Source organism: Sander vitreus, chromosome 8, assembly GCF_031162955.1.
Source record: "Sander vitreus isolate 19-12246 chromosome 8, sanVit1, whole genome shotgun sequence".
Lineage (NCBI taxonomy): Eukaryota > Metazoa > Chordata > Actinopteri > Perciformes > Percidae > Sander > Sander vitreus.
In genome coordinates this window covers 32,255,337-32,268,182 of record NC_135862.1, presented here as the reverse complement: position 1 = coordinate 32,268,182, position 12,846 = coordinate 32,255,337, and the positions used below count along the sequence as shown (strand labels likewise).

Below are 12,846 nucleotides of genomic sequence, written 5' to 3'. Positions count from 1 at the left end.
GGCTGTCTAATGGTTTAAAGGTAAAATCTAACGTGCGCATATGAGTGATATTACATGCCATGAAATAAATAAATAAGTAGTGACAGTATATTTCTCAATGAATATGTCCGTTAACATAATTTCACCCTTATATTAAAACACGCTGGACAAGATGGGTTTTATTTTGAAAGTCATAACCGGAAACTCTTTCTCTAAAGCTGGCTAGCTTGCCTCAAACCCTCGACTGAACGACTCAAAACCAACCCGGAACATTTAAGTCAACAAATCATTCTTGAAAACGTATTGCAAGGAGTTTGCTCCAGTTTTCCGAGCAGTTCAAATGTTACGCTAAGAAAAGTCATTTCTGCGGACTGAGTTAGTTCTTTCTCAGGGGGGAAAAAGACAAATGTTTCTCGCTACGACTGCGGCGGTTCCTGTGGGACTATAGCCCTCGACTTGTCTTTTCAAAGCAGGTAGGACCCAGTCAGGGAAAAAGCTTCTTTCACAACCCTGTCCTGTATCTTGTCCTAAAGCTTTGGCAATAGTCATATGAGTTTAGAAGTAATAACTGTTAAACTTTTATTTGCATTTGTGCGTTTACTTCTAACTTCAGTTAGCTTACACATAGTTTTGTGGTTCACTTAACGTTATACAACAGCACATGACTTTTTTAAAACTAGCTTACAGTGTTCAGCTGCACTTACTACGTTACATGTATTAGTGTAAAACAGAACTGTATTATTGTAATAATCAGCTTATACCGTTGTAAAATGTGCATGCTATATGAATATGAATGCATATTTTTTTTTTCTTTTTAAAATTACAAAGCCAGCCATCCACTAAATCCCAGTAGAAGCCTAAAGCCAGTCTTTCTCTTGTACTATTCCTCTATGTAAGATATAGGCTACTAGGTGTGTGTGTGTGTGTGTGTGTGTGTGTGTGTGTGTGTGTGTGTGTGTGCGCGCGCACCCTGTCAGGTTAGGAATTTCTGGCAGCTGAGAGCTTCCCCCTTCTCTCTCTCTCTCTCACACACACACACACACACACACACACACACACACACACTCTCTTCTATAGAGGGGAGGGGGGCCTGTGAGTCCAGGGGGTCTGAGACACACTAGTGAGTCAGCAGGCTAACAAAAGGTCTGGGCTTAAGCTTAATCAGTCAAAGTGCTCATAGAAGAATATATAGGCACTGGAAGCTGCTGACAATGGTGGGCATTTCATATTTACACCTTTTGTAAGTCTAAGCTTATAAACCAGTCAGGATATTTTGTCATGGAGGGGAAGATCTGAATCCTACCTGTTCCATGTTAAGTAAAACTGGAAAAAAAGAATGTTTATAAAACATACCAAGGCTGCAACTATAGGGCTGGTGTGACGATACACTGTATATATTGTCAAAACGAGATAAAATGTCTTCTCATATTTTTCTATATCATTTCCATATAGACTCTTTACGTTCTGATCCTTGCACGTTAGATTCATTTTGCACTAAAGTTCTTAATAAAATGATTAATGTAATTACGTTATGAGTGTGAGTGTACTAGAGAGTGTGTGTACTGTGCATACTGACCTACAGGAAACCTCCCTCCTTGCAGGTGGTAGAGAAGCAGAAGCAAACCATAGAGGCACTGTTATTCTACTATGGAGTATACCAAAACAAAAAAAAAGATTATTTTTGGGGCTTTTCCACCTTTAATTTTGACAGGACAGCTAGGTGAGAAAGGGGGAAGACATGGAGGAAATCGTCACAGGTCGGACTCTGCGTCGAGGCATATACCTCTCAGTATACGTGCGCCTGCTGTACCCACTGAGCCAACCCGGCCACACCATGTGGTTATTTCAATTGGCTATTTATTTATTCAATTAAAGCATGCTATATCATAATATAAAGTGTTATCTAGATAGTAAATGACCTATATTGGGAAGAAGATTTTGGCCATATCGCCCAATTTTAGCTGCAATTAACGATTGTAATAAGTATTTAATATTCTTATCTGAGAATTATTTTATTGATTCATCCATTTAGAGTTCGGTCTATAAACTGTCAGAAAATCTGAAAAATGAGAGTCCAAAGCGATGCCTTCAAAATACGTTGCTTTGTCCAAACCTAGTACAAAAAAAACCCAAAGATATTCCATTTACTATCACAGAAAACTGAGAAAACCAGCAAATATTCACATTTGAGAAAATGGAACCAAGTACATTGTTGGCATTTTTGCTTAACACGTGATTACAATCGTCAATAAAATTCAAATAGTATCCAATACATTTATTTAGATCAATAGCATTGAGAGTTTTATTTTCTGAATTCTAAAGGGTTACACTTTACTTGAAGGTATCTACGTAAGAGTGACATGACACTGCCATGAACGTATTATAAACAAGTCATAGACGTTTATGACATAACGCTTCTGTCAGTAAGTGTCATTCGGTTTTTGTCATGACGGGTTAGGGTTCATGTGTTCATGACAGTGTCATGTCACTCTTATCTAGATACCTTCAAGTCAAGTGTTACCTTCTAAAGCAAACGGACACATACAGAAAGTGCAGACACATACAGAAAGTGCAGTTTTGGCTTCACCACAAACATGCATCGACAGGCACAGACATGGACAAACACTTTCGGTGGTTAACCTCTATAGAGACGGAGATGAAAACCTCCCCTCTCTCATCTGCTTGAGTTAAGAAAGGGAAATGTCAAACAGCTTCAACATTTTTACTGGCCGGCATCTTTTCGGTTGAGTCTCGTGAGCTGAGGTGTACAACAAGCTCAGGTGAGTTTGACAGTATTTAATAGTATGAAAATATCTTTATTTTTTTAAATCACGTTCATATTTGTACATTCTGGCTGGTGATGTTGCTGTTAGAAGAAATTGGAAATTATTTTGAGCAAAGAGTTAAATGTTTTCACATTTTAGATGTCGTCTGATTTAGTACTTTTAATATGTTGCATTACCAGCAAAACAACAACAAAAAAAACCAGTTGGAAATCAACACTTTCTGAGCTTGTTTTGTTTTTGCAGTTGAGGAGACGAGCTATGGCTCAAAGCAGTAGCTTAAGTTTATCCTTCGTCATGTTGTAATGATGGGGAATGTCAGCGCAGGCTGAGCAGTATCTAGTATTAGGAGGCCTGGAGCATGTACTGACAGGTCGTGATGAATGTAGACTTACAGTGCTTTGCCATCAGCCCGTGAAAATCCAGGCTAATGGAAGTCTTCACTGAATGTTTTAGCTCTCTGCTTTGACTGGTCTGACTTTGGTCTGGACAAAATCTACTGAAGTGTTCTTTTCAACAGGTGTAATTGCCTGGCTACATTAGTTACATTTTCCATTATTTTCCTATTGTATGATATCATTAACTACTTCAGGGTGTGAGTGCACCAGAGCAGTGTTTCTCAAATGGGGGTACATGTACCCTTAAGGGTACTTTGGAGGACTACAGGGGGTACGTGACATTTTTTGCAAAATGTTTTTCAGTTATAAGGCTGTAGTTACTTCTACTGTCTTTTTCTCTCCAGGTTTGTCACTTTTTTTCAATGTTTTTGTTGCTGTTTTTAAAGTTTGTCACCTTTTTTTGAAGGTTTTGTCATTTGTTTTGACCTATTCTTGCCTTTCTTCCTTACTAAAAAAAAAAAAATAACGTTTCTGCTTTTTTCAAAGTTTTTTGTCGCTTATTTGAATTTTTTGTCACTTTTTGCCATCTACTGTTTTTTTTTTGTAAATCTATCGCTGACATCGCTACATTGTTCCTCTTTATATAGACTTTTTCTTTCTACCAAAGATTATTCGCGCTGGTTAGGGGGTACACGGCTTAAAAAACCCGTTCAAAGTGGGAACATTGTGGAAAAAAGTTTGAGAACCACTGCACTAGAGAATGTGTGTACTGTGGATACACTGACCTACAGGAAACCTGATATATGTTCTTACAACAAGTACAACAGCAGCAAATCAATTGAATATTGATAGGGCTGGGCATTGTGAAGATATATATCATCAAAATGATATAAAAATGTCTATCGTATATTTTTCTATATTGTTTCTAACACAATGTCGAAAAACCACATCCACGGTTGACTGAGGCGCAAAGGGCACTGGCGGCATGGAGGGGCGCCTTTCATTAGCATGTACCGCTCGTGCTGCATTCGGGTTGCCGTGGTTACCGCATTACCGTATTGATGCGGTCAAGTCACGCCCACCACAGAGTCAAGCTTATCACCATGTGTCTTTTTCTTGCAAGCGTGTTACTGTCAACTAACAGTGTTCAGTAGCCAGTAGTAGTCAGTTTTAAGGATGAGGGTTGTAGAAATATTTCTATAAACTAGATGTGTTATTCTCAGCATAAAAGTTTATAATATATGTGAGTTGTGTGTAGTCATGAGACGTGGATTCGGACACACAGATGGTTAGCTTAAGTTTTGATTACATTATAGTTCAGGAATGTGAAGTGTATGTTAGAAGCGTTTTTTTAGTACCAGACGGAGAGGTGGAACGGCAGGGGTTGGCTCTCGGGTCAGTGTGTGTGTGTGTGTGTGTGTGTGTGTGTGTGAGAACTGAAGAAATGACGCCATCAAGGAAGATAAAAAGATAAAGGAATATGGTCAGACAGGGTTCACAATTTTGAAAGAAACTGAGTGGACCTGAACCCCGTATATTTTTGTCTGCGGTCAGGGAAACTTAGGCTCTTTTTTTTTGTTACCTACACGTGTGTTTTAACTTAAATGCTGGACTTCAGTTAACTTGCTTAACTGAACTCTTCGTCTCATATTGATCCTTGTGTTCTGGTAAACTTAAGTCCGATGTAAGAAGGCGCGGGAATTAATACATTGGAGTCAGATTTGACAGGCCTTAGGGCCTTATTTTAGACATAATTCCCTACAGGGTGGAAGAGGTGTGTCCGCCCACCCTAACCCCCCTGGGGTCGGTCCGTCAGGAAGTCAAGGATCCACACGCACAGTGAGGTGTTTAATCCCGGGTCCCTGAGCTTTGTGATGAGCCTGGAGGAAACTAGGATATTAAACACTGAACTGTAGTCAATGAGCAGCTCAACCTTTCCAGGTGAGATAGGGTGGTGTGGAAGATGTGTGCTATGTTGGGATGGTAGGCAAACTGTAATGGGTCCACTGTGCTGGGTAGTGAAGACTAGATGTAATCATTGACCAGTCGCATTTCATCACTACAGAGGTGAGTGTAGGGTTGGGTACCGAAACCTACGCAACTGGTAGGAATCGGACCGGATTAGAACGCAAATTTTGGTTCCTCATTTCAGTTCCACTTAATAGAGCTCAACAGTCCCGCCCTTCCTCTGAGAGACCTTGGGTTCTGGAAGTAAATTTCCCATTCATTTCTCCCATTGACGTCTGGAGAAATGCGTACACAAAGAGTTTTAGACCATGCTTTAGGCTAACCAGCTACGACGTGACTCATAAGCATACAACATATCATTTTGACTGAAAAAAAACGAACAGAAAATCCCAAAAAGGTACAAGACCGTGTACATAGTTTCATTATCGAGCGAAGGAACTACTCATCCCATAAACCACCGTGCACCACTGAAGAATGGAAGCTACGTTAGTTTAGCTAACAGCTAATTCGGCTAACCGCTAGCTGAGACAGCATGTAATAACTTTAAAAGACCCTCAAAATAAAACCTGAAAATAACCGTTAAAAATATATAACAGCTGTTACGTCAGCTGTAGCCTGCTTTACCCAGTGTTTAGTTTGAGTTAACCTTATTTTAGACTGAATCAAGCTGTCAACTAGCTGTTAGCCGAATTAGCTGTTAGCTAAACTAACTTAACTTAGCTTCCCGGTGGAGGCTAACGGCAGAAGCGTGGAACCGATCGTGTTTCGTGCGGTGTCGTCAATCCTCGTAAAACAGGATTATCATTTTGGGCATGCGCATGACGGATCGTGTAGCTCTCCCTCCTCCCCCTCCTCACCAGCATGAGTTCCACCAATCAGAGGCATCACTGTGGGATTGTTCAGGATTGTGGGTAGTGGAGTACTTAAGACATTTATCTCAAAACAAGGTTGGTGCCCCATGAACTTTTGACATCTATATGAGCATATACAATCGCTTAGTCATGTCGTAGCTGGTTTTAAGTCTACCATCGACGGTTACGATTTTATGGCTTATACTCCAATTTGTCAATGGAGAAATCGCATTGTATTTTTACTTCCGGAACCCGCTGTGGGCGGGACTGTTGAGCTCTATGTGTCGACTGAAATATTTTCCCTCTGTTGCTCCAAAACGGACGTCAAAATATCACACTTTCTCTGTAGTCTACCGTTAGCTAGCTACCGTAAATGTAGGCTACTTTTAAAATGCCATATTTTCCCTCTGGGCTCACCAAAACGGACGTAAAAGCATATTAACCATTCACTGCACGTGATCGCTAGAAAACATATTACATCTTTGATGTCATTTTTCAGTTTTTCAAGAATCGGTTTAGGAATCGGAATCGTTTTAAAAGTACCGGTTCGGCATCGGAATCGTAAAAATCCAAACGATACCCAGACCTAGGTGAGTGCCACTGGGCGGTAGTCATTCAGGCAGGCTGGTCTTGTTTTCTTGGACACAGGAATGGTGGTGGACTTGAAGCCTGTGGGTATGACCCACTGAACCATTGACATTGACAACCATTGGTTTAATATCATTACCAGCGCTAGTTGGTAAGCACACAGTTTGAAGACCCGCACACTGATACTGTCAGGTCCTTCTGCTTTCTTGGCGTTTTTACATGCTTGAAAGCCCTCCTCCAACAGCGCCACACCTACACCTGAATGTAGTAGATTTTGAGATATTTCAGTCTGTACTATAGGCCTAGTGGTGGGCCAACCAATACAATTAGCATCAGTTGTCAAATTGTCAGCCTTTTCTACAACTGGTTTTAAAAACTGTCAGAGTCATAGAGATGATCATTACCAATGGGTAGCCAACTACAACACCCTAAGATGAAGCTGTTTCTATTTTCCCAGTGTACATTTCACTATTAATAACCACCTGTAAGGAATTGTTTAACCACAACAAAGCTACCCCTCCTTTTAGTCTTTACTGCAACCAAATCAATAATTTGGCTTCAGCTAATAGACACATGGGCTCAGTTTCACATTCGTCATTATACACCTCAGGCAGATACTCTTAAAAACCCTTTTTTTGTCACAAAGACATGCCATTACCCGGAGTTTGCCGTTGATTTTGCTGACTCATAAGCTGCCCCAGAACAAATCTACATTCACACCCAAATCTCTTTAAGATTAAGGCTGCAAACCCTTGTTATTTGTTGGAGGTAGGTCGGCCTTCAGCACCAGCACCAATGTAATGATTTCATTTCAGCACACCTTGCCATCTCCTCAAATGATCCAAAAACAAACCTGATGCGATTGTGTTTGCATATTCTTGTAAAAAATCAGCAGGACTACAGCCTTTAGTCAGTCCCAGTGTCGAAAGATTGTCCTCCCCGTTTTCATACTTGCTTTGAAGGCCTTCTTTATCAGGAAAGATTCTGTCTCAGTGCGATTGAGGTGAGAAGACAGTATAGGCCTGTGGTTGTTTTGACAGCAGTGTTGCTTTGAAACCTGCCATCAACTTTAAAAGACTGGAGTTATGGTATGTAAACTATCCAAGAGATCTAGCAGAGGGTGGGGGTTATTAATCCCACCAAACGCAAGCAGGCACAAGCTCGACCTATTTAATTTCACCGAGGGCTCATGAATGTGCAGAAATATTTAGATCCAACTGTATTGTTTCCATGTGCTGAGAGCGAGGCAGAGACAGCGAAGGACAAGGAAGGGGGAAGGGTTGGAAGCACAACTGCTTCTTCTGTATCCTCTGGGAATGCTGTCTGAAGGCTGAGGAGGAAGTGCGTATGATGTGTGTATGAGTTGGAAAAGGGGAGAAGAAAGATTGAAAAATACGAAGTGTTCAGACAGAATTGAGCCCTCTCAGCATAACTCAATGCACTATAAATACACAGTAAAAGAGGAACAGCATAAATAGTATTGAACATGATAGTTATATTGACAGCCATGAGTCATTCATGAGACAACTGGGCTTGTCAGTCCAGCAGAGAGACTGCTCTCAGGTTGGTTAGTTTTCGCTTTATCATTAATATCCAGTTTGAAACGACAGTAACAGCCCACATAAAGCATCTCCATTGTCAAAATTGAAATCTTTGAACTGTAGATTACTGAAATTATCAATATCACCAGTTTATCACCAGTTTAGAGCTCAAATTTGTAGTCCATCCACAACATGTCAGTATGAAATTTAATGTGAAATTCAATCTTGGGACTTGTAGTCCCATCAAATACAAACTCAATCTTATTTTTGAGATCGACCACAATAAAACTTTTTAACACTTCATCACTGCGTGTTAGACAAGACTCATATACATCATACTGCACGAAGTGCAGCTTGCACAAACATAGGTATTTTACTTACATCTTCATAAATACTATTTAAGTAGGTTGTACATTTTTATTCGCCACTTGTATGTACGTTTGTACATTCTTTCCCTTGTATTTTTTTTATTTTTATTTTTTCAATAGTTGTTCTTGTATTCTATCCTATTTATTATTTCTTGTATATTCTGTGTGTGTGATGTGTGTCTTATATTGTGCTGCTGTAGCACTGAACTTTCCCATTTTGGGATCAATAAAGTCTATCTAATCTAATTTTGGTCACAGTTGCCTAAAGTTTATTTGGTTTGTTTACTGGTTTTATTCTTGTCTTGTGGCATTGTGTTTTCAGGTTGTCCGTCTAGCCGTCCTATTCATGTGAATGTGATATCTCGGGAACACCTTGAGCTAATTTCTTCAAATTGTGAACGTCCACTTGGACTCCAGGATGAACAGATTAGATTTTAGAGGTAAAAGGTCAAGGTCACTGTGACCTCATGTGTCCTATACTCGTGACCTTAATATCTCAGGAACGCCTTGAGGGAATGTCTTCACATTTGGCACAAAATGGCGGCGGGCCTGCGCTAACCGAGAACCTTGCGGTTGTATGCCTCCGTAAGGCGGTGACTCTAGTTTCTATCAGGTTCCAGGTTGTAAAGGTCATGACATTTTGATTAAGGAATATCTTCTCTTTCTCTTTTATTATCAACAGCTAGAGAGTGGTGGAGTCGAGAGGTGCCAACATGCCTCAACAGAAGGACATAGTGAAGATAGCCATCCAGATGCCTGGGGCCTACCCCCAGCTCATACAACTGGACCAGGTAATGCACACACAGACCAAATATCCTCCCTTTTAAACTCACAATGCCTGTAAAAGGAGAATGAATCGTGTAATCTGTTGCTAGTTGGTATTAATATTTCAGTTCACCTCCTGGGCACTGCCAAGGGGCCCTTGAGCAAGGCACAGAGCCCCCCAACTGCTAGGGGCGCCTGTCTACAGGCAGCCCCCTCGCTCTGACTTCTCTCCATGCATGTATAGGTCCTGTTTGTGCATGCGTGGGTATTTCGGGCCTGTGTGTAATGTTAAAAAAAAGAAAAAAGTAATAAGTATGTCTTCTTCTTCTTAAAAAATAATATAATCTTAGTTCTCTCCGACAGTGAACTTACATGGGAATTTCTTGCCAGGTAGCGCCTCCTTTCAGACTGCTTCATTTGCTGAAATTGGTAACTCAAAGATCGCAAAAATGATCTTAACCCTGACCTTCAAGGGATGTTCAGATATTTGACACAAGTCAAGTTAAAATAGAACTATATAAATTACTCCTGGTGTGGGAAATTCACACACATCTAAAGTGCAATGTTAGAACCATTTCCTTCTTTTCACGCCCAATATCCAACTAAAAAAATGTGATTTTGTCATCCCTCCACGCCCTACTTTTTCCTTGCAGGTGTTGCATATTGCAAACTTGTTATCTTCTGCACACACGCTGAAGAATTTCCAAACAGCTGCCATGTTGCAGGTTAATTCACGAGGTTCCCTACATGTGCGAGAATAGCGCGAGCGGGTACACACGGCGGAAAAGTTGAGAGAAAGGAAAAAGAGACTGTCACTGTGACTGTGCTGTGCTGTCACGTCCGTGTGTGTGTGTGCGTCCTTGAGAACTGTAACTCGTATAACTTATGTTGTCCGTTAATTGTAGCGTTGACCGGCATGAAATCGGCATATGTCAGACTGACCTGCCCGTCGCCGGTCATGGCCGAGCACGTGAAAACCGGCCAATTCCGGTCACCGGCCGGTCTATCGGTGCATCTCTAATAATTAATAATACCAATAATAATAGTAATAATAATAAGTAGGGCTGGGCGATATGGAGAAAATCAAATATCACGATACTTTTGATCAAATACCTCGATATCGATACTGCAACGATATTGTAGTGTTGACTATTGGTGCTTTCACAACATATTTACACAATGAGATTTTTGATAAATAATCATCAGTAATGTGGATATAATGACTAAATGGGTAAAGGCAAATAATAGAACAGTTACAACAGTCTGGTAAGTTCAGAAAATGAGATAATTTTACTATAATGCAGTCTATAAAACCAGGTAAAGCCGTAATACGATATTACGATATCCAAAATCTAAGACGATATCTAGTGTCATATCACGATATCGATATAATATCAATATATTGCTCAGCTCTAATAATAATACATCTAGCTCCTTTAAGGGGACCCAAGGACACTTTACACATATTGGGCTCTATTCTATACCCGGCGCAAAGCAGCAAACAGTGCAGCATCAACATCATTGGTAATTTCAGACCGACACAGTTGTCATTTTCACGCCCAGCGCCCACTCAACTGCGCCGTTGAATTAGCAACGTGTCAGGTGTGCCTGGGAATGGGAGATAACACTCTGATTGGTTGAATTCATGTTAAACACAAAACACACCTATGATTTAGCCCCTTTGCACCTTTCTTTTGCACCCAGATTATGCACCGTTTATCAAGCAAAAGTGGACTTACGCCATGCACTTTCAACCTTGCACTATAGATTGTTAAAAAAGGGCCCATGGAGGAAGACAATTGGTAGTGATGTCAGGGCATGAATGTTAGCTCAGGATGGTAGTGTGAAGTATATTTAGGTATGAGAACAGTCAAACTGAAAGTCACAACTCACAAGACTGCCTGCCTAAGTTCCTCCATACAGCTGACCTACCCGGTGGTTCACGATCTGGGAAGCAGTAGTGCCTGAGAGGCTAAAGTCGGATCAAAATGATGACTCTGGCTCTTAAATTAGAATTTGTCCACGCTGTGGCATTGACGGCAGATTGGGTGATCTATCAATGAGAATACACCGCATACTGATTTAATATGCCTGGTGAAAGCAATTCTTTTAGTTCAGCAGCCTTTGCCATTTTTGGACATAAACATAAGTCTCCGTGTTCAACTTTCAGTCATTTTTTAGTAAAGAAGACGTTTAGAGTAGTAGTAGACGTTTCAACTTTTCACTTTGACTAAATGTGATTGTGGGGAAGTTTTCCATGTATTTCCCAGAAACTATGGGGAAGTTATACTTCATTGTGCAAGACACGACACATGGATAGTAGTTTAAACTGTATCCTAGACAGCAGGGGTGTGTGTCTCACATTCACATACTGTGCATCGCTTGAGAAGGTTTGAACAGAGAGAGAGAATGGATTCAACAGGTACTAAATAGACTGGTCATTTCAACAGTTGGAAAATGCAGCACCACTGAAACTGGAATGAACACAGGTCCCTTTTTTTAAGCCCTGATATCGAAACCAATATTTTCATGATGTTTTGTTGCGATAGTCCTAAGAGCAGCACAACAATTGAGTATTCAGGAGTGTTGATTTGGCTGTGAATGCCCATTCTATTCTCCAAATGTTTTTATTTTTTTTTAATTTTTCTATCACAACCAATCCTGTCAGCCCAGAAGATTTGCTCAGAACCTTCTCATTGGCCCAGCGGTCTCTACTATACTCCTCTGATTGGTCGACCTTCTTGGCTGCCACTAATAACAGAGCAGCCACTGGGTCTACCACAGAACCCAAAGACATTTTGATTGGTTTACCGCGGGGCTGACCACTAATAGCAGGATAGCTGAGAGCCAGACATGGAAGTAGTCTGGCTTTTATTTACGCACTAAGAGAGATCTGGGCACTGAGGGTAACATTGTCCAGAAAGTGTTGGGGAGCTCTTGGATTTCCTCTTCTCAGCAAACACATTTTGCAGCCAGCGAGAATTGCTGTGGTACCGTGATCCCATAACCGTATCATTACTGAAGCATGTGTTCAGCTCCCTGATGGAGAAAATACTTTGATACTAGAATCTGTGTCCTGTTGTTATGACCCACATGTATGCAGCAGGTGTTATTTTTTTTCGTTGTGTGAATATACAGTCAGGTCCATAAATATTGGGACATCGACACAATTCTAATCTTTTTGGCTCTATACACCACCACAATGGAGTTGAAATGAAACGAACAAGATGTGCTTTAACTGCAGACTTTCAGCTTTAATTTGAGGGTATTTACATCCAAATCAGGTGAACGGTATAGGAATTACAACAGTTTGTATATGTGCCTCCCACTTTTTAAGGGACCAAAAGTAATGGGACAGATTAACAATCATAAATCAAACTTTCACTTTTTAATACTTGGTTGCAAATCCTTTGCAATCAATTACAGCCTGAAGTCTGGAACGCATAGACATCACCAGACGCTGGGTTTCATCCCTGGTGATGCTCTGCCAGGCCTCTACTGCAACTGTCTTCAGTTCCTGCTTGTTCTTGGGGCATTTTCCCTTCAGTTTTGTCTTCAGCAAGTGAAATGCATGCTCAATCGGATTCAGGTCAGGTGATTGACTTGGCCATTGCATAACATTCCACTTCTTTCCCTTAAAAAACTCTTTGGTTGCTTTCGCAGTA

General features: G+C 40.7%; 1 protein-coding gene across 5 annotated transcripts in view; it reads left to right on the top strand.

Moving 5' to 3' along the window:
• Positions 1–199: 199 nt before the first annotated feature.
• The window catches only part of elmo3 (engulfment and cell motility 3), a 44,997-nt gene continuing 32,350 nt past the window's right edge, over positions 200–12,846 (top strand). For 4 of the 5 annotated variants that reach the window (XM_078257858.1, XM_078257856.1, XM_078257855.1 and 1 more), the window contains exons 1-2: positions 200–452; positions 9,099–9,207. In XM_078257858.1, coding sequence (XP_078113984.1) covers positions 9,130–9,207 — 78 coding nt within the window. In that variant the 5' untranslated portion in view covers positions 200–452; positions 9,099–9,129. Of the gene's footprint in view, positions 453–2,658; positions 2,760–9,098; positions 9,208–12,846 lie in introns of those variants that run through there. The other variant, XM_078257859.1, reaches the window with a different exon arrangement.